Raw genomic sequence first — 25,592 nt, forward strand, 5'->3', positions numbered from 1 at the left:
GGCTGGCGTTTTAAGCCCTCCAGCCCTGTATAGACACGCCCAGCCTCCACCGGCAGCATGGCTCCCACACTATCCCAGGAGGAAGAGCCCCCACTCTCTGCCAGCCTCGCCCACAGGACTGGACCCATTTCCACAGTCTCCAGGGACCCATTCTGTAACCAAAGAGCTTTCAGTCAAACCCATCTGGGGCAAAAGGCCAGAGGATTCCTGCAACAGCCTTCCAATCTCTTCCATCTTCTCCATCTATCTATCCTGAATATACCACCAGGTTAGATTATTTCCCTAGGTTAGATTATGGGACCCTCCTGAAAAAAATGTCAATTTTTTGCTAGGAGGGTGCTTAAGACTTGCTCAGGTGGCAAGGTCTCAGGAAGTCAGGTAGCACTTTGTGGAACATTCTTGATATACAGACATATTTATTAAAAAAATTTAAACGTTTAAATTTTTGAGATTTTTTTGAGAGAGATCATTTTTGAGAGAGAGCACGAGCAGGGCAGGGGTGGGCAGAGAGAGAGGGAGGCACAGAATCTGAAGCAGGCTCCAGGCTCTGAGCTCTCAGCACAGAGCCTGACGGAGGGCTCAAATTCACGAACCACAAGATCATGACCTGAGCCAAAGTCAGAAACTTAACTGCTTAACTGATGGAGCCACCCAGGCGCCCCGATATACAGACATATTGCTTATATTCCTAAGAGAAGGCATAGCAGCCACCAAAGTTTTAGGGGGGAAAAAAAGTATGTAAGACAGGATTGGGAAAATTCTAGTGATTTTCCCTGCAAATCAGGAGAAGACCTCTATACCCTTCCCGGTACCATTCCTGGTCCAGCTCCTGAAATAGCAGTATTCCTTGAGGGCAAAGTTTGAGAACCACTGACTATGAGGGAAAAGTCCAAATTCGTCAGTATATCAGTCAATGGCCTCCACAATCTGGCCTTAATTACCTATCAGCCTCAACCCCCTTCCTGACTCCCCCCTCCAATCCCAGTCTCCATCTCTGACCACTTCAAGCATCTATGTGAGCTCAGATCTCAGTTTCTACTTCTACCCCACATACTGATATCACAGCCTCTACCCCAGAAAGAATGACGGGGCCGGCCCACTAAGGAAGCCCTCTCTGTATATGTTCATACTGTATGCTTTTCTAATCACTCATGGTAGCTGCAAAATCTTGGGGGGAAAGGCTGTGCCTCCAGAAGCCTGTATTCTTAGAACCCAGCAGGATGCTACTTCAGGGCAGTGGCTGGGCCAGACTCTTCTAGGTGTTTACTCCGTAGTCCCACACAGCAAAGCAGGTGGGCCAGGGAACCCAGCAGGGAATGTCCCCCCACAGTACTGCTGAGAGAACTACACTAGGGAAAATGCTGGATTTCGCACTTTCTCAACTACTGAAAAGCTGAGATCAGGCTCTCATTGGGTCTCAGTCCATAGAGTGAGGTAGTCATTTGCTTGATTTAGATGGCCTCAAGGACCTATTCAGCTCTTTGCTCACAGGGCTGGCTTTCAACATGGTTATTTCTGCTCTCTCAGGGATTGTTTGGCCAAAGTAATCAGACCACCCAACTCCCAGGGGCTGTATGAGGTTAACCAAAGACTTCAAAAAACTAGGGAGAGGGGCGCCTGGGTGGCTCAGTCGGTTAAGCGTCCGACTTCGGCTCAGGTCACGATCTCGCGGTCCGTGAGTTCGAGCCCCGCGTCGGGCCCTGTGCTGACAGCTCAGAGCCTGGAGCCTGTTTCAGATTCTGTGTCTCCCTCTCTCTCTGACCCTCCCCCGTTCATGCTCTGTCTCTGTCTCAAAAATAAATAAACGTTAAAAAAAAAAAAAAAAACTAGGGAGAAAAGCACAAAACACACACACCCACACACACACTAAAGAAAGCTACCCCTAACATCTTTCCCCACACTGCTTCCAGCTGTTCTTCTGAGTCCTCAAGCCTGATATAGGGGCAGAGTCATTAGGAGCTGACAGCTTGGTGTCCAATAAAACACAGTATGAAAAGAACACACCAAATTGCACCTTCTGGCATATATTATAGTTTTAACAATTTGCCACCACCCCGCACAGCTGCCTTTTTAAGGTAAACTCTAAGTAGGCACTTAGAGGGGCTTCTGAGTTGAATAAAATCCTGCTGGAGAGACAAACCCAGAACACCATCTCTCCTCCCCAGCTAGGATCCTGAATGTGTGCCCAGCCCACCTGGCACTGAGCACTTAGCGCCCTTTACCTGAGGTTACTGTGCAGCAAGTCTCCCTGTTCCTTGGGTCGAGGTGAGGCAGAAACCTACACTGGTGAAACCATGGCTCTGAAGCCAGACTTCCTGGTTTCAAATCCTGGCTCTCATGTACAGGCTACCTGAATTTGGGCAAGTTACAGAACCTTGCTGTGCCTCAGCTTCTTCATCTGTAAAAATAGGGATAATAATAGCATTTATCCTACAGGGTGCTGTGAGGACTGAAGGTTTAATAAGTGTGAAGTGTTCCAGTGGTGCCTAGCATATAGTAAGCGCGTGGTACTTGATGCTATTATGGAGATGGGGTGTGGTGGTCATGACAGGAAGAAACCAAAGGAGAGAAAGACCAATCAGTTCCATTCTGAGGCTGGGAACCACACAGACGTGCCACCTGGGACTGGTCCTCCCTGAGCCAGCACACCCTAGACTAGGGGTCCCTCTCCACTTGTCGCCTGTGCATCTCTCCTATCCCCAAGGTACAGTGTCCAACAGGGTAAAGGGAGAGGGCCCTAAGCAAGGTGAACTCCCCTGGGAAGAGCCTCAAACCTGTGGTCTTGGACAAGTCTTCGTTTTCTTCACCACTTCTCTGTGCTTCAGTGTCCCATCTGAACAAGGGAGCTGAACCAGATGATCGCTCTCAGCCCTGACATTCTACAATGCTGTGCTTCATTTTATTGCCATCTTTTCATCCTATGAGGTTCAAGAAGGCTGAAATGCCAGAGGCGTTTAACTTCTAAAAGTGTTTCATAGCAAGGGATTATGACACAAATCAGTTCACCTAGTCCGCCCCTCCCCTCATGTACCACTGGTCACTTCCTATGCCCTCCCTGAGGTTTCCTCGTCCTGTTACCTACTACAACTTCTGCAGATCTGCTTCAGACACAGCTGTCTTCATTCTACTTGCCTGCTGGCTCCTGGCTTTTACAGGACTCCAGATAACTGCCTGTACCTTCCCACAGAATGGACCAAGCCTCACTAGCCTCTGTTCTTGGTCTCGCACTTATACTAGCTTCTAGCCCCTGTGGAACTCTTGATCTCAGCTGTGCCCTAGGGGGGCAGAGTGAGAGTGCCAGAGGCAACCGCAAGTGTGGCCATCTCCCATGCCTGGCTGCTTCCTAAGAGAACCCAAAGGAAGCATCAGGAGGGCCAGAGAAAAGCCAAAGCAATCTCTGAGCAGGAATTTAAACATAATATCAAACTATCTGTTAACAAAAGAGGCCATATTGTGGCAAAGCAGCCCCTCCTTCTCCATTCCCCTCTTCTTTATAGACAAAGTCCTCTATAAGCTGACAACACTTTAAAATGAAATGGAAAATTAAATTTAACTTAAGCCAACTAAATATATTCAGTAGATTCAGGTTTATCAGATCTGCTTTTGTCATATTAGTTATGGTTTTCTGAAGACTGGAATATATTTAAGAGAATATTCATGCTTTTTTAGCTGAATTTGCCAATCTAGTTCCCTTCTCTCAATAATCATATTAAGATGATTAGTCTGGTAGGAGCATTCATTTTTATAATCTTGCATAAAACCCAGAGTCCTCCATGAACAAGACAGGCAAAGAAAAAATCAATTTTTACTCATTTTCTTCAGTTTTTTTTCTTTATGAAGCTAGGCATATTTCTGGTAGTAGTTTTAAAGCTGTGGAAATGTTTTATTATTATATATTGTATTACAGAATTAGAAAATTTCAAAAAATAATTGTTTGGAACCACAAATAATTAAAAAGAAATATAATAACAGGCTCATAAAAAAGCATTCTGGCATCTGTGAGAATTTTTTCTTAAATTACGATATTTAGCTCTTCATACTTTTGAATATACTAGCCATGAATTTCTACTTCAACTGAATACTTTGACATATATTCCTTCTTGAAATATGGTAACTCATTTTTTCTTCAGCAGCTCAGTCATTTCAGGAACTACCTGCAAATTAAAAAAAATAAAAGTAATTAAGCAATTTGAGCCTTTAGTGTGCTACAGTCATAGCTCCTTAAGAAGTACACGGAGGCCAAAAGAAGCCACGCGCATCACTGCTGAGGCACGAGGTGCCCCTCCCCCACCCAACTCCCCCCTTGGGTGGCCTCCCTCCCATCTGTGGGAAGACTATACACGTTTACAGGGAGAAACCACCCAGACACACGGCTGGCAGGACCACTGGCCCACGCACTGCCTAGGGACCTTTGTGACACAACCACAAACCTTACAAAGGCACCACAGAAACAGGAGTCCAATTTTTCTTTTGTGAGGAGAGTCATGTGTATTTTTTACCTTCATGTTTTCTGGGCATTCTTCCTTCCCTTACTGTACTCTGGCCTTTCCTTCAAAGTCCATACCAAAGTCTCTTCCTTAGTCATGACTCTTGCTGGCCCCCCTAGCACTTGTTTTCTCATTGTTCGTTTGCTCACTCATCTTTCCTTCCACAAACACTACAGTTGCTTCTTCAGCACATGTTACTATCTTTCTGCACTTAAAAACAGGCTGCACGCTGAACATTCAATTTCACCATTCTTTATGAAAATAAAGGTTGTGCTAATGCAATGTCTGGTCAACAGACAAAATAAGAAACCACAGTGAAGGAAAACTGACGGAGTTGGCTCCCATTTTAAAATGGATTAATTACTAACCCTTAGTCTTGGCAGTTCAGGGGCTGCAACTGGAACTTTCAGTGTGAAGCTGCTTTCAGCCTGGACAACAGAGGAGGCTGTGAGTGGGGACTGCAGGGGAGGGTCACACGGAGCCCACCTGAAAACTAGCCGAGCCACTTGTGTAAAACATCAATTACCCAGTCTTCCATGGGGCTGTCGACTGTCCTAGCTCAGAGAGATCCCAGTTGAACTCGCCACTGATGAATATAGCCTCTCAATTATTTAAGAGAGCTACATTTCCATTAGGTGGAAATAATGTGTTCGTACAAAATTTATTAAGGAAATTGTCGACATGTTGTTTCTTCCGAATGTCACTTTGTCTCCAGCCTGTTAAAAGGCCCATGTTTACCATGGAGCCAGCAGGCATTAGCTCAGGGGCAGCATTAGGTGCTGGCACCACTTGTCCCAGCTTTCCACGGTGGAGAGACCATGAGCTTATGCCAGTCACACAGATGACATGCTAAACAAGCCTCACGTGGGACCGACGTGTTTCATGAAAAATAGGCTAGAGCCTAATAACTTCTTTTAAATGAAACATTTAACCTGAGTTAGAACACACAATTTTTAAAAACCTTACAGAACGTCTTCCTGCCACACTACCCAAAATAGGGTTAAGAGGACTTTGTCCATCATCTATATCCTTTTTTATTAGATCAACCTCAGACTTTCCAAGCATACCACACAATGCCTTACTTAGGGAAAAGAAAATGCCAACTCTGGTTCACTGAATATCTTATAGCCTGAGCAAACTCAAAGATCTGGATTCTTATTTTTATTTTAGAAATTGTAGAGGCAGCTCTCTATTCAGTAAGACTAAATGAAAGTAAATTTACATTTAAAATAAGATATTCTGGGGTGCTTGGGTGGCTCAGTCGGTTAAGCATCCGACTTCATCTCAGGTCATGACCTCACAGTTCATGAGTTTGAGCGCCACATCGGGCTCTGTGCTGACAGCTCAGAGCCTGGAGACTGCTTTGGATTCTGTGTCTCCCTCTCTCTCTGCCCCATTCCCACTTATGGTCTCTCTCTCTCTGTCTTAAAATATTTAAAAAAGAAAAGTAACAGCTGTTAACAAAGATGTGGAAAAACTAAAACATTTGCACACTGCTGAATGTAAAGTGGTGCAGCCACTAGAGAAAGCAGCTTGGAGATTCTTTGAAAAGCTAACCACAGAATTACCACATTATCCAGCAATTCAAAGGTATATACCCAAAGGAAATCAAAGTGGGGACTTAGAACAGATATTTGTAGGCCTATAATCATTGTACTGGATTAGACAAAAGTTTCACATATATGACACCTACTAAAGGACAAGCAATAAAAGAAAAAATAAACTGGACTTCAACAAATTGTAAACCTGTATGCGTCAAAGGACACCGAGAAAGTGAAAAGACAGGAGCTCCCCTCTACTTGTTAGATGGGATGCTGCCTGATTCATGACTCATTTAATAAAGCCAGTAATAAAAACAAATAAGTAAATTGCAAAAGAAAAGAAGAGAAGAGGGAGAGAGAAAACAGGAAAAGTCAACCCGCAGAATGAAGAAAATATTTGCAAATCATATACCTAATAAAGAACTTGTATCCAGAATAAAGAACTCTTATAACTCAACTACAAAAAGACAAATAACACAACTTTAAAATGGGCAAAGGATTTGCACAGACATATCTCCAAAGAAAATACATTATAAATGGTTAATAAAGACATGAAGAAATGCTCATCATCATTAGCTATCAAGGAAATACAAATCAAGACCACAACAAGTTACCATTTCATACCCATTAGGAAGTCTATAACAAAAAAGATGGGATAGTAAGAAGTGTTAGTGAGTGTATGGAGAAATTGGAGCCTTCATATACATTATTGGTGGAAATGTAAAATGGGGCAGCCACTTTGGAAAACAATCTGACAGTTCTTCAAAATGCTAAAAATAGAGTTTTCAAGTGACCCAGAAATTCCATTCCTAGATATATACCCAAACAAGATAAAAACATATATGTATGTATAAAAGCTTAAATGCTCACAGTAGCATTTATAATAGCCAAAGAGTAGAAAGTCAAATGTCTATCAAATGATTAATGCATAAACAAAATGAGGCATATCCACACAATGGATATTATTTTGCACTAAAAGGAAACGAAAGTGCTGATATAGGAGACAACACAGATGAATCTTGAAAACATTATGCTAAGAAGCCAACCACAGAAAGCCCATATATTACATGATTCTATTTATATGAAATGTCCAGGATTGGCAAATCCATAGAAACACAAAACAGGTTAGTTGTTGCCAGGGGCTGGGGAGAGTGCAGAACAGGGAGTGACTGCAAATGGGTATGGGGTTTCTTCTCAGTGTGAAGAAAATGTTCTGGAATTAAATAGCTAATGGTTGCATAACTCTGAATATACTAAAACTCACTGAACTTTGCATTTTAAAAGGGTGAACTTTATGATTTGTGAATTAAATTTCAGGAAAGCTTTAAAAAAAAAAAAACAACAACAACCAGTCAGGTGGTGTCCTGTGCTCTGTCACTCTGACTCTGATTATAATATTTACCATTTATTGAACACCTATTATGTACCTATTATGAAAAGAAATACAAACAGGTAGGCTAATATTTAACCAAGACTGTACTAGGTATAGCATAATCTCATTTAACTTTCAATACAACCATGTAAGGTAGGTAGTATATTATTTATATTACTTTTGAGGAAGCTTACATTCAGAAAAATTAAGTAATTGGCCAAGATAACTTAACTAGTATGTGGCCAAGACAGAATCTGAATTAAAGCTCTCAACTACTGTACCATATTATTTTTCTTATATTAAGAAAAAAACAACTTGTCATCTCTAACTCATGATTACTGAAGGGTGACATAAAACAATAAATATTAAAGAATAAATTTACATTTACATTTACTCCAGACATGAAGTTTGGTGGATACCATATCACTTAGAGAATTATTAGTCACGCTATGTGTGACAGTTTGAAATTTAAAATTTTTACACAGAAATTTAGTCTAAAAAAGTCCTTTTTACATAACTATTATTTGACTTATGATATTTTTTTTAAGATTTTATTTTTTTAAGTAATCTCTACGCCTGACGTGGGGCTTGAACTTACAACCCTGAGATCAAGATCTGCATGCTCTCCCAACTGAGCTAGGCAGGCACCCCTGACTTACAATATTTTCTTTAAAGTCTTAATCTGAAATAGATTATGCTCTCACTCACTCATATTTTGCATAATTGTACTTTTATGTATTGTTATACCTTTAAATATTTGATTTTTAAAAGACAGAGGGTGACCCTGAAGAGTATAGTCACTATACTACCTTGTCCACTCTTCGGTCAGAATTACTACAATATTCATCTATATTATACTCATTCTGATTTCAACTGACAAAACAATCTGATGGATACCGTCTAAGTTCCCAGAGTCTGCCAAAGGTGCAATCCTTTTTACTGCGATTTATTTAAAAAAAATTTTTTTTTTTCAACGTTTTTTATTTATTTTTGGGACAGAGAGAGACAGAGCATGAACGGGGAAGGGGCAGAGAGAGAGGGAGACACAGAATCGGAAACAGGCTCCAGGCTCCGAGCCATCAGCCCAGAGCCTGACGCGGGGCTCGAACTCACAGACCGCGAGATCGTGACCTGGCTGAAGTCAGACGCTTAACCGACTGCGCCACCCAGGCGCCCCATTTACTGCGATTTATTAAAGAGCAGTAGTGATGAACCACCTGGCAGTCCCTGATGAGATGGGAAGGCAGGGTGATGAGTGAAAGGATGGAATCAGGAGCCTTAGTTGTACCAAAAACTTGCAGAATAACTTCCCCAAATCACATCTCTTTGGGACATAGGCAATTTAAAAAAGAACATGACTCATTTGTGTTATACATGTAGTAGCTAATGGGAAGCTGCAACTCAAGCAGTAATTTTTTTTTTAAAGATTTTATTTTTAAGTCATTTCTATACCCAACATGGGGCTTGAACTTACAATCCCGAGATCAAGAGTCACATGCTCTACCAACCAAGCCAGCTAGGTGCCCCCCAAGCAATATTTTTGATATTTTATAATCTAATCAGACTGCTTTTTAAAGGATTAACTTTTCTCCCTTTATATTAATTAAAGGTATATATAACTGTGCTTCAGAACTTCGGAGCAGGATGAGATAATCACTACCTTAATATAATTCTAGCTAAAAGCAAATAAACGTTAGGTCTTAGTCCAAACACATTATCACATGTAGGCTTCTTAAAACACCAAGAACAGCTTGAGAATCTCCAGTTGGAAATCGGCTAACTGAATGATTCTTTAGGTCCCTTTCCACTTCTACTATCCTAGGACTGTCAACAAGATACCTCTCTCAGCACACACACGCTCTCACTCGCTCACATACCTCTCTGTCTCTCTCTCGTGTCAAACCTGGGAGCTCCCCTAAATGCAAGAAGCACAGTGTGTGTGATACCATTCCATCAGTAATTGCTACAAAGATGCTCCTGCCCCAAGGCAGGTGTCCACCGTATAAACATCACAAATTTCCAACTAATACTTCATCCATTTATCAAGTAAGCCCTGTCTGTAGGTTGCAATACACAATACGCTAACAGAAAAACATAAACAAAACAACTTGCAAATTTATTAAAATATTCTCTTGAAGAAAAATAAAAGGCAAACTACAGTAGATGTCTGTTTGCAAATGTGTCAACACAATACATGGATAGGGTTCAGAAGTGTTTAATTTCATATTTTTTATTTAAAAGGTCTTTACCCCTCTACCCCTTCTCACTGGAGCTAAATGCTTGGTACTTGAACAAAGTTATCCTTGTACAGAGATACAAAAAATTTGTTTTTCACACTAACTTTTCCTCCAACTGGCATATCTTAGTGGTCAAATGACTACCATTAATTACTGTTCTTACAGGGGCTCCTGGGTGGCTCAGTTGGTTAGGAATCGGACTCTTGATTTCGGCTCAAGTCATGATCTCACGGTTTGTGAGGTTGAGCCCCACGTCGGGCTCTGCGCTTGGGACTCTCCCTCTTTCTCTGCCCTTCCCCTGCTCACCCACGCATGTGCGCGCTAGCTCTCTCTCTCTCTCAACATAATAAACTTAAAACTTATATATATTGTTCTTACACAGCTGGGCCAAGTAACAATTGCAGAAGAACTACCTAAATCCTAAATTTCAATTATAGGACCCCAGGATCACTGAAGTGGGGCTGTACTCTTCCAGGGCAAGATACAGGCCCTTTGAGGGATGGGGTGGGGGGTGCTCCTGAGGTGAAGGATGCCCTATGAACACATACTTCACAGTTTAGACGTGTTCTCAAAATACACTCATTAGTTTATCTGGATCATATACACTGCTAGTGGAGCCGTGGTAATGGGCCAATCCTCTTGCCAAGAGGACCACCCTGGCTCTATTCTCAGGCTGCAGCCTCTCTATTAAGGCCCACAGTAGCTCACTGTAATTCTGTGCAAGGGGTTCCTCACTCTAGCAAACCGACTTCTCCCTGGGCTAGATGCTACTTTCAGAGCCTCAATGCCTGCATGAGTGCTTTCTGCACTTCTAGGCAACCTAGAAGTTTGTAGACAGGCCCTGAGGGACAAAAAGCAGTTAGGCCATGCATGAGCTATCACCTTTAAATGTGGCCAAATGAGTATCAGGTGCACATCAATATCACTAAAGTAATTTCATTCATGGGTAGGGTAACTACAGGGGTGGTGGCAGGGTGGAAAGAACACTAAAAACAGTGAAGACTATGAAGAGTGGGAAATAAGTGTTCTCCCCTACATTTATCAGGTTAGGAAGGCCTTTAACTCTCAAGCAGAGCATACTTGTTGAGTCAGATAAAATGGACTTGAATGCCCCCTCTTTCCCTGAAAAGCTGTAGCATTGTTGGCAAATTTCTGAATGAGGGTATTTGATGTGAATTTCTTTAAGGTACCTGTCAAATATGATTCTAAGTTATAATTACCTGAATCACTTCACATTGTGTACTAACTATGCACACGAGATGCCAAAAGTCCTGTGGATATTTTAAAGACAATATGGATTACCTCTTTTTTTCTTTTTTTAAAGTTTATTTATTTTGAAAGCGAGAGCAAGCGGGGTAGGGGCAGAGAGAGAGACTGGAGAGAAAGAATCCCAAACAGGCTCTGTACCACCAGCGCAGGGCCCTATGTGGGGCTCGAACCCAGGAACCATAAGATCATGATCTGAGCTGAAATCAGGATTTGGAAGCTTAACCCACTGAGCCAACCAGGCTCCCCCGTAAGAACAGTAATTAAAGGCAGTCATTTGACCACTAAGATATACCAGTGGGAGGAAAAGTTAGTATGAAAAACGGAAATGGCCCCAATGGACTCCCTCTTAAAGGGAAAGTTATAACACTTTATATAAATGTCATGTATTTATCAGGACAACTTCACTTTAAGTAGCTCAAAACTGGTAAATGTATTAATATATAGAGACACAGTACACACACATACAAGACTTTCCTATAATAGCCTCTTTTCTATCAACTCTAAAAGGTTCTTGGATGACAAGCTAGGTAACAGCCACCTCTCTGATGGCCAGCTTACCTTAAATAAATCAGCGACTATTCCGTAATCTGCCACTTGAAAAATTGGAGCTTCTGGGTCTTTGTTAATAGCCACAATTGTCTGTGAAATAAAGAGTTTGGCCTTTATCAAGAAAACATATAGATTGATGGCTGTATTTTAACATTCCCAACAACAAATTTATATGGTTAAAAATGTCTACCAAATAAGATTAATCTGATTCATTTGTGCCAATATTGTAAATTTATAAATTTCTGGGTTGGTACATAACAAAATTATCTCCCACTCCCCACTGGCCCATCACAGTATTTTAAAAGATTTTAAACCATTATTTTTCTAAGTTCTTCTCTGACTTATGGAAAGAAAATATTTTAGGAAGTAATAAATCAGAGGAGAGGATTCTGGGAAGATGGCAAAGTAGGAAGCATCAGCAATCTGTCTCCCCATCTAGACTGTTAACAACTGCATTGGCAGAATCTGTCTAATGTAACCATTTTGGAACTCTTGGAGCTTGCAACTTCCAGGGCATGGCTTGCAAAGTAAGCTGCAGCTCTTTAGTGCAGTAACAGTCCCCACCCCCAGTGGCAAGCAGCTGTGCACATATTCCTGGAGCAGCTTGCACACAGCCTGCAGGAACAAGAGTGGGCAAAAAGAACTCTTGTCCCCCAACTACTGGGGGACCAGTGCTTGGGTTACTGACTGCTGTTTCTGATCAAAGAGATGCATACAAATAGAGGAGGATGGCCATTGCTGTTGCACTTCCCCACTGTTGCACGTCCCTCCCCTACTCTGGCTAAAGTTACCTCCAGGGGATTTAAAGCCTTAAAGCACTTCTTCTGCCTCCCTTCATTGTTCTCTTTTTCTCAAAAGCAACTGCTGATACAGGGAAAATTACAAATTGGCCACACATTCAGGCTGAGAAAGGACACAAAAAGACCTTAAGTTTATATCTCAGGTTAATCTTTGGCAAAGAGCCTACAACAATCAAAAAAGAACGATAAATAAAAACAAACAGTGGGGCGCCTGGGTGGCTCAGTCCAGTTAAGCGTCTGACTTCAGCTCAGGTCATGATCTCTCACGGTCAGGTCCCTGAGTTTAAGCCCCGCATCGGGCTCTGTGCTGACCGCTCAGAGCCTGGAGCCTGTTTTGGATTCTGTGTCTCCCTCTCTCTCTGACCCTCCCCCATTCATGCTCTGTCTCTCTCTGTCTCAAAAATAAATGTTAAAAAAAATTTTTTTTTTTTTTTTTAAAACAAACAGCAAACCCTGGGAAAGGAGGAGAATCTGATTAACAGGAATACCATATTATCAGATTTAAATATCCAGTTTTCAACAATAACAACAAAATCACAAGGCATACTAAGAAACAGGAAAAAAAAAATCAAGGAAAATTCCATTCAAAGGCAAAAATAAAATAAAATAAAATCAATAGAAATTGCCTATGAAAAAGATCCGGGGGTGCCTGGGTGGCTTAGTCGTCTGGGTGTCCGACTTCAGCTTAGGTCATGATCTCATGGTTGGTGAGTTCGAGCCCCGTGTCAGGCTCTGTACTGACAGCTTAGAGCCTGGAGCCTGCTTCAGATTCTGTGTCTCCCTCTCTCTCTCCGCTCCTCCCCCGCTCATGCTCTCTCTCTCTCTCTAAAAAATAAACATTAAAAAAAATTTTTTTAAAGAAAAAGATCCAAAGGCAGCCCTACCATAGAAAGACTTTAAAACAACCATTTTAAAGATGCTCAAAGAATTATAAAGATGTGGAGGAAGTCAAGCTAGCAATGTATGAACAAAATGGAAATATCAAAAAAGAGGCGAAATTTAAAGAGAAACCAAAAAGAAAATTCTGGAGATGTAAAATATAATAACTGAAATAAAAAATTCACTGGAGAGACTCAAACGCAGATCTGAACAAGCAGAAGACAGAATCAGCAAACCTGAAAGTAGGACAATGGAGGGGCGCCTGGGCGGCTCAGTCAATTAAGCATCCAACTTTGGCTCAGGTCATGATCTCGCAGTTTGTGGGTTTGAGCCCTGCATCGGGCTGTGCTGACAGCTCAGAGTCTGGAGCCTGCTTTGGATTCTGTGTCTCCCTCTCTCTGTCCCCTCCCCCACTTGCACTCTGTCTCTCTCTCTCAAAAACAAATAAACATTTAAAAAAATTTTTTTAAAAAGAAAGTAGGACAATGAAAATTATCAAGTCCTTAGAATAGAAAGAAAAAGATTAAAGAAAAGTGAAGGGTCCTGTGGGCCAACAACAAGCAAACAAAAATATATATTGTGGGAGACCCAGAAGAAAGAAAAAGAGGCAGAAAGAATTGAAGAAACAGTGGCTGCAAACTTCCTGAATTTGATGAAGGACATTAATATAAACATCCAAGATGTTCAACAAACTCCAAGAAAGATGAATTCAAAGAGACCCACACAAGACACATTATAGTCAAACTTTCAAAAGCCAAAGATAAAAACAGAATCTTGAAAACAGGGACATGAGACTCATTACATACAAGGGATCCTCAATATTGGCAGATTTCTCATCAGAAATATTGGAGACCAGAAGGCAGTGAGCTGATTGATACATTCAAAATGCTAAAAGAAAAAAATTGTTGACCCCAAATTTTATATCCATCAAAACTGTCCTTCCAATGACATTCTTTTTGCAGAAATTAAAAAAACCTATCCTAAAATTCATATGGAATCTCAAGGGACACTGAATAGCTAAAACAATCTAGAAAAAGAGCAAAGATGGAGGACCCATACTTCCTGATTTCAAAACTTACTACAAAGCTACAGTAATTAAAACAGTGTGGTACTGGCATAAAGACACACATACAGACGGACAGGATAGAATAGAGAGAGCTCTGAAATAGACACTCACATATATGGTCAAACGATTTTTGACAAGAGTGTCAAGACCACTGAATGCAGAAGGAGAGCCTTTACAACAAATGGTTTTGGGAAAACTCGATAAAGTTGGGACACTTAATACCAAAACAAAAAGTAACTCAAAATGGATCAAAGATTTAAGCATAAGACCTAACTAAAACTATAAAACTCTCAGAAGAAAACACAGAGGAAAGGCTGTATGACATCGTTTTTGACAATAATTTCTTGGATAGTCCATCAAACATATAAGCAATAATAGAAAAAAAGACAAACTGAACTTCATGGGAATTTTTAAATGTTGTGAATCAAAAGACACTATAAACAGAGTAAAAAATCAATCCAGAGAAAGGGAGAAATATTTGCAAATCATACATTGGAAAAGGGATTAATATACAGAATATTTTTTAATAAAACTTCTAAGCTGAACAAAAAACCCCCAAATAAGCCTATTCAAAAAGACAACCTGAATAACCACTTCTCCAAAGAAGATACATAAATAGCCAAATAAGCACATGAAAAGGCGTTCCACATTACTGATCACTAGGGAAATGCAAATCAAAACTACAATATCACCTCACACTCATTAGGATGGCTACTATTAAAAAATATATATAACCACAAGTATTGGCAAGAATGTGGAAAATTGGAGCTCTTGTACACCATTGGTGGGAATGTGAAATGTACAACCACTGTGGAAAACATTATGGCAGTTCCTTAGAAAATTAAAAGTAGAACTGCCATGTGATCCAGCAATACCACTTTCTGGGTATATGCTGAAAAGAAATTAAAACAGGGCTCAAAGACATATTTGCACACCCATGTTCACAGTAGCATTATTTGCAATACCTAAATATGGAAGCAATCCAAGTGTCCATCAACGGATAAATACATAAGCCAAATGTGTTATACAGATACAACAGAATATTATTCAGCCCAGAAAAGGAGCAAATTCTGACATATGCTACACCATGGATGAACTCTAACAACATACGCTAAGTGAAGTAAGCCAGTCACAAAAAGACAAATATATGTGATGACTCCACTTATCTGAGGTACTCAGAATAGTCAAAATCATAGAGACAGAAAGTATAACTGTGGTTACCAGGAGGTGGAAGGTATGGGGGGAAATTAGGAACTTATTGTTTAATGGGTACAGAGTTTCATTTTACAAGATGAAAAGAATTCTGGAATTGGATGGTGGTGATGGTTGCACAACACTATGAATAATTTAATATCACTGACAATGTGTACACAATTTTTAATTCTACACTTAAAAAAGGTAAACATAGTAAATTTTATGTGTATTTTACCACAGAATTTTGTTTTAAGTAGAGTACACTCAAAAAGTTGAATTTTACTATATATAAATTATACCTCAATAATCTGACTTAAACAAAAGGTAACTGAAAAGTTCTGCAGTTTATCAAAAAACTTTAGATACACTGAATAAAACCTTTGAATGAAAAATTAAGTACCTTATATTTGGTGTGTTTTATTCAATATGATAGTTAGAAGTCTACTTTATTAAATCATTAGATATTTATTATGATTAGTCAACCTTTAGCTTATTTCACTTATAAAATGATTAATATCTTCTATATCCTGTTAACAATATATAAATTTAAATGCGGGGTTTTTTTATTTTTGAAAGAGAGAGAGCATGTGCACATGTGCATGTCTGGGAAGGACAGAGAGAATCTCAAGCAGGCTCCATGCTCAGCACAGAGTTGGATGCAGGACTTGATCTCACAACTGTGAAATCAAACCTGAGCCGAAATCAAGAGTCAGACGCTTAACCAACTGAACCACCCAGGTGCTCCTAAACTTGTGATTTTAAATGTTGGATTTCAACTTAAAAAAAAAGACAAAAACAAAAACAGAACAAATCCACACCCTAATTCATATAGTTTGTAGCTCAAACTATCTATCTTCCATATACTGCATTCCACTTACTATTTTTAAATTATTATCCTGGGTCTTTATTACAATATAGAAGTTATCTAGTCAGCCTGTTAGTAAGGAACTTTAAAACAAAAAGGTTTAAGTCCTTAGGTATGCAGCAAATATAATATAATAAATTACTATGTCTCCTACAAGAACTACCAAAAGGTCCTCTTATCTCCTACAAGAATTTTTAACATGAAGGATTATAATGACCAATTAGTAACAGATTAAGGAGAAATAGTCACACAAAAAGGTGCTGCATTTACCAATTATTCAATTTATTAATAACAGATTTACGTATATGTTACAAAGTGTTTGGTATTCTTCATAGGTGCTTCTAACACCACTGCAATTAAAGTTTTGACTCTAGGGGCACCTGGGTGACTCGGTCGGTTAAGCGTCCAACTCTTGATACTGGCTCCAGGTCATCATCTCACAGTTTGTGAGTTCCAGCCTCACATGGGGCTCTGCACTGGCAGCCCAGAGCCTGCCTGATTCTGTGTATCCCTCTCTCTGCACTCATGCACACGTGTACACGTGTGCACTCGCTCTCAAAATAAGTAAAGTATTGACTCTAATATTTGATTCTAATGTGGTGTTATTTTTGCTTTAAAAAAATGTTTGTTTTCAAAAAAAAAAAATTTTATTTATTTATTTATTTATTTATTTAGAGAACATGTGCACGTGGGGGAGGGGAAGAGAGAGAATCCCAAGAATATAATAAATAATAATAAAATATAATAAATATAATATAATATAATAAATAAATATAATAATAAAATATATATAATAATATATATAAATAAATAAATATAATAAAATAAAATCAGCAAGGAGCCTGATGCAGGGCTCAATATCACAAATGGAGAGATCATGACCTGAGTGGAAATCAAGAGGTGGAGACTTAACCGACTGAGCTACCCAGGCGCCCCTAATGTGGTGTTATTTTAATAGATTATAATAATTCATTTCTCTAGAAGTAAAATTAAGTTTCTAATGCCTATTACTCTAGCACATGAAAACAGCTGGAACACATTTTAGAAGAACTTTGATATATAGGCTGGCTTAAAATATAGGCTATATGACATATGTGTAATTCCTCTAGGGTCCCTCAAAGAGATGAAAATATTCCAGAATATCTGAGATTAGAGCACAGTGCAGTCCAGGTAACTACTATTCCAGAGAAACATGTGTGGTCGAAGACAATAAATGATGGTTTCAATATGAACCTTAAATCCAAAGTCACAAGGACTAACATTTTGAATCACAAGCATTTGATTTGTATGGAGGTGTTTCTCTTCTGGGAATATGTAAGCCTGCTTCACAGCAACTAGCAGAGATTTATTTAATTAATGATGGTTAATGATTTTCCTGGAGGCCACCTAGTCAAACATCTGACAGTTTAATCATCTGAAAGCTTTTTCATTCCTACTGTATAGCAGTTATTTTTAAAGCAAGAGCACACAACTGTGGGCAAGGAACCACTAAAGTATTTAAGAATGCTCCCCTTCCTTACACAACTTTTAAAGCACAGATTGTATTCAATGAAATTAATACATATATAGTTCAAAAAGTGCTTTCATTACACTGACTCATTTGATATAACGACCAAATCTCATATTCTTTAAACTATACCATGATGCTAATTAAAACTGTAGCTTGTATGCAATGTGATTATCAGATATAAACCAATTACTCTAATATCCCATTTTTGACCTTAACCAAAATTACAACCAGAGATTGTTGTGTTTCCCACATAAGGCACTGATGACAAGGGCTATGCCTTTTTCATTTAAGCATCCCCAGCATCTGGTACAAACTAAGTGCTTAATAAATATTTGTTGACTGCATAAACAGACAAACTCTTGGCTCAAATTTCTTCTTATAGATTGTTCCCGAACACTGGTCTCCTTACTTCAATTGTTCCCTTTTTGCTTTAACATATACTAGCTACTCCATCTCTCCTGCAAGCTAGTCCTGCTGGCATGGGATGACAATTTTTACCAGGAACTTCTTGGCAGGAAGAATCTTTTATTTTAGAGAAGCAGAATTAGATATGTCTGAACTGGCCCAGCTAAAAGTATTTTTTAAGGTTACTGTACTAGAGTGTTTTTTTTTTCTTTAATGCAGCAATAACATTTTCCCCATTGGCACTGCTTGTTTTCATATCTCAGTAAAGAAACCTGCCATCCAACTGTGAAATCTGACTGGTTTTGGGCCAATTCATTTAGAGGTTACAAGGAGGTAGTGAATGCATTTTTTTCAAGTTAGAAGTTAAACCTGTTAAAAGTTTTATTACCTTTTATATCAAACTTCCATCTGAATGCATAAAAGCCAGAGTGTCAGAAGCATCTCTGTCTTCATGAAAGACTAAGTTCATAATTCAAACTGTACATTCGTATGCATGAATTAATGTGTCATATTCTGAAATATATGTTCACAGAGTCATTACACAGGACTTCCCGATATAGTCCAAGCAGCAATTTAAAATCAAGTGTTTCCTCTACATCCTGTATTTTTAACAATTACTCAGATATTAAGATGCTCCAACTCCAAATGTGTCCGTCACACTTTAGTAACAGCCTGAGAAGAGGAGCTGTGCTGACATATGAGGGTGGGACTTTTAGGGGACCAGGGTAAAGCAGATAGAGAATCAGGGATGAGAAATCTTATAAACTAGTTAGATGGTCAGAACCTCATCAAGCTGTTTTCACCCTAAATTTTCTATCCACTAATTTCAGAGCTGAAAGGGACCTCAGACATCATCAACCAACACCTGTGTTAGGCAAAGAACAGAGGTGCAGACAGGACACATCATGTGGTAAGCTAGTAGCAAAGCTGGGACTCAGGGTCACACTTTTTTTTCCTGACATGGCACTGCCTCTCCTACCAATGGTACACCTTCAATCAGTGAACAGCAGCTTGTACTTCTTTCAGTTCCTGAAAGAAATGTTAATCTGAATGGCTGAACTTACATACACTGTGTAACTATATGGAAACAGAGTGAAACCAAAATTTTAAAATATAAAAATCTTTCTTTTAGGATCATTATTATTGTGTAGTTACCTTGCTGTCTTTCATCCCAGCTAAATGTTGAATGGCTCCAGATATTCCTACAGCAATATAAAGCTCCTGAAATAAAAGAGACCATTATCTTTAATACATACTTATATATATTATATTGTATCTTCCACAGTATGTGCTATTAGCAATTCAGGTCTCAGACTGAAGATATTTTAAATAGAAAAGATGCAATATGTATTACTTAAATTATGCTTACCTCCTTCCCTGATCTCCCTAATCCATAGTCTTCTTTTTCCTCTGAATAATAAACATGTGGATAATGAGAATCTATGAGCATTAAATATGTGCCAACCACTATACTAAGCATTTTACATCACCTGTTTCACTTAATCTCACAATTTCCTGTGAGGTAGCACTTTTTGTCTAGGCTATTTATTTATTCATTCATTTACAGAAAGCGCGAGTAGAGGAAGGGCAAAGAGAATCCCAAGCAGGATCATACTGCCAGCGCAGAGCCAGACACAGGGCTTGAACTCCCGAAACCACGAGATCATGACCTGAGCCAAAACCAAGAGTCAGGCGCTTAACCGACTGAGCCACTCAGGCGTCCCTGGGCTACTTTTAGATAATCACACTTTAACTCATCATTCTGTATATACCCATTCACAATATACACACAATGTACATTAACATATAAACACATACTAAAATATATTTTGACTTATTTGTCTGGCTTCTCATAAAAAGAAATTTGTTAAAAATGATCATTAGGATATATTTATTAGACTTCATATTCAGAAAAACCAAAACTACAAATCAGCCTCAAGAGGTTCTAACAGACACATATGCATGTGTACATGCACACACAGTCTCCCTAAGTAAGGAATATAAACTTCTTGAAGGCATAGGCATAACCTTTGTATTTCTAGCACTTAATAAAAGGGCCCCCAGACTGTAGTTTCTAAGTAAATGTTGATGACAGTATTTGTGCCTCCTCCTAACCCTTCACCCCCAGTAATAACTGAAGTAACGAAGAAAATGATAACTGACTGTTGCTCTCTGTCCCCTTATCTAAAAAATTTAAAGTGTCCATGTTTGAAAATTAAAACTATCATGGAAAACCAATTTAATCAGTGCTTAATTAAAAGAGCTTAGCTGCTCCATTCTATCTATTGGATATAATTAAAGCTTTAACTGAAAAGCTTTTCCCCACACCTAAACTGAACTAGCAAGTCCTACCTTGGGTAGGGGGGTTCACCCACTATGTAAACAGATTGACACTACGGTTTCATCACAACTGACAGTAAAGACTCTCCTCAATATGATTAAGGTGGAAGGCACTGAAGGTGGCTTTTTATTTTTATATGTTTTATTACTGGGTAGATACTTCAAAGTCAATGACAGTGTCAGGTGGTCCCACCCTGTTCTGCACTGCTTATGATCTAATTTAATAACTGCTCACTCCAAAATGTGACAGCATTTCAACTAAGATCTGAGAATAGGGATTTTTCATAATACCTAAGCATGTGTGGTATGTGGCTGGATACAAGCCAATTTCTCCCTCTCTCAGTTTCCCCAATTGCAAACAGAAGGGGTACAGCCCCAACACTAGAGCTTCTTAAAAAAGCTCCACAGGATACTCTAATGTGCAGCCAGAGCTAAGAACTACTAGAATAGATGATCCATAAGCTCTTATGCAGCTTGAAATCTATTAACTCTTTCCAGCAGGACCAGGCCAGGGGATGGTATATCCCCCGGGTCTTATCTTTAAAGGCATAAATTGTCCAACTGCTTCTAGAGCAGCAAGGTACCACTGTGTACCCTGTAAAAGGAAACAACTTAATCCCTAAAGTAAGTTAAATCATCTAAAAATTATGTGGGCTTGTTTCCCAATTCAACTTGCTCTATAAAGATAAGTAAGTGCAATTTGGCCTAAAAGACTGTCTTAGGCTGCAGGAAGTAAAATGTATGGGAAAGGATAAAAAACAATCCCAATCCCAGCAATCTATCTATACAGATAGATACAGATATAGATATAGATGAGATACATACATCTCATATATATGTGATGTATATATCTCATCTATATATATATAATACATGATCAGGCATGGAGTGGTCAACAAGCTTCTTTTCTTTGAAAAAGCACCACTTTTTTATTTAAGATTTACAGGTAACTTCAAATGATAATTTTAACACCAGTTTATTTTGACTAGCATTTTTTTCACAAAAGATCATTCATTAAATTGTTAATCAAAATACACTTACTAATAAATCTCACATTCAGGAAAACCAGGACAATAAGATTTATAAAGCAAGTTATTTAGAAAGACAAACGTACAGATAGAAAACTGTCTCACTAACCACTCTTCCAAGTGTATTCTCAAAGCAAGCATTGTAAAGGATCAATAGTTCTGTAAATGAGTCCTTCTAACATACATGTCTACATTAAAATTCAACAAGTCTTAAAAGCTTCTCCATTTGCATCATAAAATGCTAATAAAAAATGATCATCCTGGCAGTAAACATCTACATAAATATAAATGAAATTTACTTTAAACCCCATGAGATATGAATACCATTGACTTTAACCATAAATGTCACTAAGGAAATAAAAGATTCTGGGCCAAAGCAAACCAAGGGGCCATTCCTGCCTCTCTGACCAGTATAAGTGGTCCAAATAGGTTCACATGACCAACGGGACCTTATTTTACTGTCTTACAAACATGGTTCTCTGAATAAATATAAAAGCATTGAAATAATAACCAGAAAGAGTCCTGGGATTTGGGCTTCTGTTCTGAGATCTGATAGCTCTCTGAGGCAGGAAGAGAGACTTTTTTCTTCTTTTTTAAAAAACATGTACAGGCAATTAGACTATTATCTTAGGATGCTTCCTCATGGCTCAGAAAGCATTTCTGTATTTCAATAATAATAATTAGTATGTATAAAACTCTCCACAGATGCTAATTTATGGAGCACTTTAGACCCTGCTTCACAACATAACAAGGCAATCCCTGCCCTGAAGCACTTTCCTTCTAAAATCAGATAGTAAGTAAGATAGTTTGGAGAGAAAATGAGAGGTGACTTGGAGGGAAGAACAGCAATTAAGGGTTCAAAAAAAGGTAGGATTAAAGAAAGGAACAGACACAGAAGTAGGGAGGGGTAGTTCTGGAGATAAAATCCTAGCAGCCTTAACAAAGGGAGAGAATCTAGAAGTGAAACTAGATCAACCTACATGAGCTGGCAGCAGTTTGGGATGGTCATTCTGCAAATGAAGAATGGGGATGGGACTGTGGGAAAAAAGAAAGCCACCAGGGTGGTAAGAGGACCAGAGGTTATTCTGAAATAGAAAGAAGGGATGGCATTCACTTCAACAGAAACAAGGACCAGTAGGAGAAAGCACAAATTACTCTTCTCTTGTCAAAACCTAAAAAAGACTACAGCTACAGGCTCAACAAAAGAATTCAGGGGCAGGGCTCTAAAATACCTTACAGTGGGCTGAGATGAAAACAGGAATAGGGCTTGGAAAGTGCTGCATCCAGTGTGGTTTAACAAAGGTTTACAAGAGGAGTATATCACTATGATTAAGAACCTAGGCTCTAGAATTTCATTGCCTAGGTTTAAATTCCAGTTCAGCCACCTGGTAGACCCGTGACTGTGGGCCAGTATTTAGCCTCTATGCCTCAGCTTGCTCACCTGAAAAACTGGAATTATAAGAACCCTACTTCAAAGGGTACTGTAAGGCTTCAGTCCTTGGCATAGTATCTAGTTTCCCAAGACACTGATGTGCCTTCAGGTATGCTCAAATATTGATTTTCTCAGCCCACTCATTGGCCAGGTGGGCTCCTGAGGTAATCTCAAGGCTACTATGTACAGCTGAGCAACTATGTACTATATACTATGTACTATGTACACAGAACAGCTCTGGAGGGAGCCATCACTTATATCACAGCCATTACAGAACTGCATATTTATTACAATAATTTTCCAACAGATGGCAGTAAAGTAACTTGAGAAAGGGGTACTTTTCTCATAATTCATACAAAAAAGTTGTATAGACTAGAAGCACAGGGAAGCCAAAATTCTCTGTGGTACAAATACTGTAATTTTCTAAGTATGCCATAACAGGAAAAAGTTGAGAGACTAAAAAGTTGAGAGTTAACTATGACTTCATAGTTGTTGATACTGCTGTTATACTTTATAGGGGCTATAAAGACAATTATGATTCTTTGTCCCATGTCCTCAAGAAGTTCACAGTCTAGCAACATAGGTTAAGGTAAAGTAATAAAAATCTATAATCCAAGCTAAGGGAAAAAACATCAAAGTATGACAGAGCTCTGGTCTCTTGTGCAAATGCTTTCAGTATCTGCCACTGAGAAATGAAAAGGTCAGGGGATGACACTGCTCTGTAGTCAATTCTATCTTCTGCCCACCAGGAACCCACTTTTGCAGCTTATCCCATCTACTCTGGCTCCCTTAGTCCTTCAGACAAAATAAGCTATTAAATGCAGGTTTTAGTGGTCCTAGCTTACTGATAAACCTGCATGTCTGATAAACAGAAAGATGACTACAATGCAGTCTTAAAATACTTTTACAGAAATCTAACCAACCTGTGGAATCAACATGGCCAGAATATTCTCTGGTAGATTATTTGAATTTCAGTTACTTTCTTCAGAAAGAATGTACTAACATCACTCCTGCTTAACCCAAACCTTGTGCAGGAAACCTGGAATTCAAGGGGTGTTATCTGAGTCCTACTCTCCAGGGGATTTTAGTGCAGAAGCTAAGGAGAAAGTGGTCTCTGACTTACACATTGTGATTTTTGTCTAACGCCAATTTTTGTCTAATGTTGTTAAATCCAAAAAAGATACATAGTGTGAGCCACATATTTAATTTTAAAATTTCTATTAGCCACATTAAGTAAAAAACAGGTGAAATTAATTTTAATAATAATCTCAATTCAGACTAATTTACATTTCATGTGTCCAATAGCCACATGTAGTTTAGTGGTTACCGTACTGGATAGCACAGATCCAAGATAATTTTAGAATAAGCTAAAGAACTTTCTTGTACGCTCTACAAAGGTACTGTAGCACATGGTCTGAAAGGAGAGCTACAGATAAAACGACTTTAGTTTCACGTGTCTGCTTTGCTTGTATTGGCTCAGAATAAGAGCATTTATAGGTTGTTTTAAACTTTGAAAGAGAAAGAAAAGGAAAAGTCAGTAGTATAACAAAGCTGAAGACCAGCATGAGAGGCATCAAGATTAAACAAAAGAGCAGCCAATAGTGTCATAAATGATGACAAAAGTCCATCAAATTTCAGGTAGTGTGGACTATTACAGGAAAACCAAAAGCACACGAAAACTACTGGCTTAATACAGTTAATTTTTATTCTGAAAAGAAACTATCAAGTTTTGTCCTCTCATAAGTAATATATTTCTTAAAACTCTAGAAGGACCTAAAAAATCTATCCTTAAAAACTCATACTTTTCCAAAAAAAAAGTATCTAAATAATCTGAATTTTTAAAAAAATGTTTAAATAGAAATTTAAAAATACTTGGAACAAGGGGAGCTTGGGTGGCTCAGTCAGCTGAGCACCTGACTCTTAAAATTTTTTTTCTTTAATGCTTATTTTTGAGAGACAGCACAAGTGGAGGAGGGCAGAGAGAGAGAGAGAGAGAGAGAGAGAGAGAGAGATTTCAAGGCAGGCTCTAGGCTATCAGCACAGAGCAGGATGCTGGGCTCAAACCCATGAACCATGAGATCATGACCTGAGCTGAAGTTGGACGCTTAACCGACTGAGCCACCCAGGTGCCCCACACCTGACTCTTCATTTCAGTTCAGGTCATGATCTCATGGTTCATGAGTTCAAGCCCTGTATCAGCCTCTGCACTGACAGCAGGGAGACTGCTTGGGATTCTCTCTTTCCCTTCCCCACTCTCTTTCCCTCTCAAAACAAAATAAACACACACACACACACACACACACACACACACACACACACAATACTTGGAACAAAACACCAAAAAAGGGCAAAGTATATTAGCACCTGTAGGATGTAGCTAAAGTAATACAAAAAAACAAAAACAAAAAACAATTTATAACTTAAAAAATTTTTTATATTAGGAAACAAGGATGATAGAAAATTAACGAGCTAAGATCTCAACTCAAGAAAGTTGAAATGCGTAAGTACACAACACAAAACCACTACATTTATTCAATCACTAATATAACTAAATAAGAAAGATCAGGGAGAGATGGGTTCAGATCTTAACTCTTCCCTACCATCTGTTTTCAGGCAAA

The 25,592-nt window shown here is 38.9% G+C and overlaps 1 protein-coding gene across 3 annotated transcripts in view; it reads right to left on the reverse strand.

Moving 5' to 3' along the window:
• Nucleotides 1-3,859: 3,859 nt before the first annotated feature.
• ETFA (electron transfer flavoprotein subunit alpha) overlaps nt 3,860-25,592 on the reverse strand; it is an 82,365-nt gene continuing 60,632 nt past the window's right edge. For 2 of the 3 annotated variants that reach the window (XM_019441351.2, XM_019441352.2), the window contains exons 10-12: nt 19,330-19,395; nt 11,465-11,545; nt 3,860-4,154 (exon numbers count right to left, since the gene is read on the reverse strand). In XM_019441351.2, coding sequence (XP_019296896.1) covers nt 4,116-4,154; nt 11,465-11,545; nt 19,330-19,395 — 186 coding nt within the window. In that variant the 3' untranslated portion in view covers nt 3,860-4,115. The remainder of the gene's footprint in view (nt 4,155-11,464; nt 11,546-19,329; nt 19,396-25,592) is intronic. The other variant, XM_019441354.2, reaches the window with a different exon arrangement.

This window comes from Panthera pardus, unplaced genomic scaffold (assembly GCF_024362965.1).
Source record: "Panthera pardus isolate Hobbes unplaced genomic scaffold, ASM2436296v1 HiC_scaffold_24, whole genome shotgun sequence".
NCBI classification, from domain to species: Eukaryota; Metazoa; Chordata; class Mammalia; order Carnivora; family Felidae; genus Panthera; species Panthera pardus.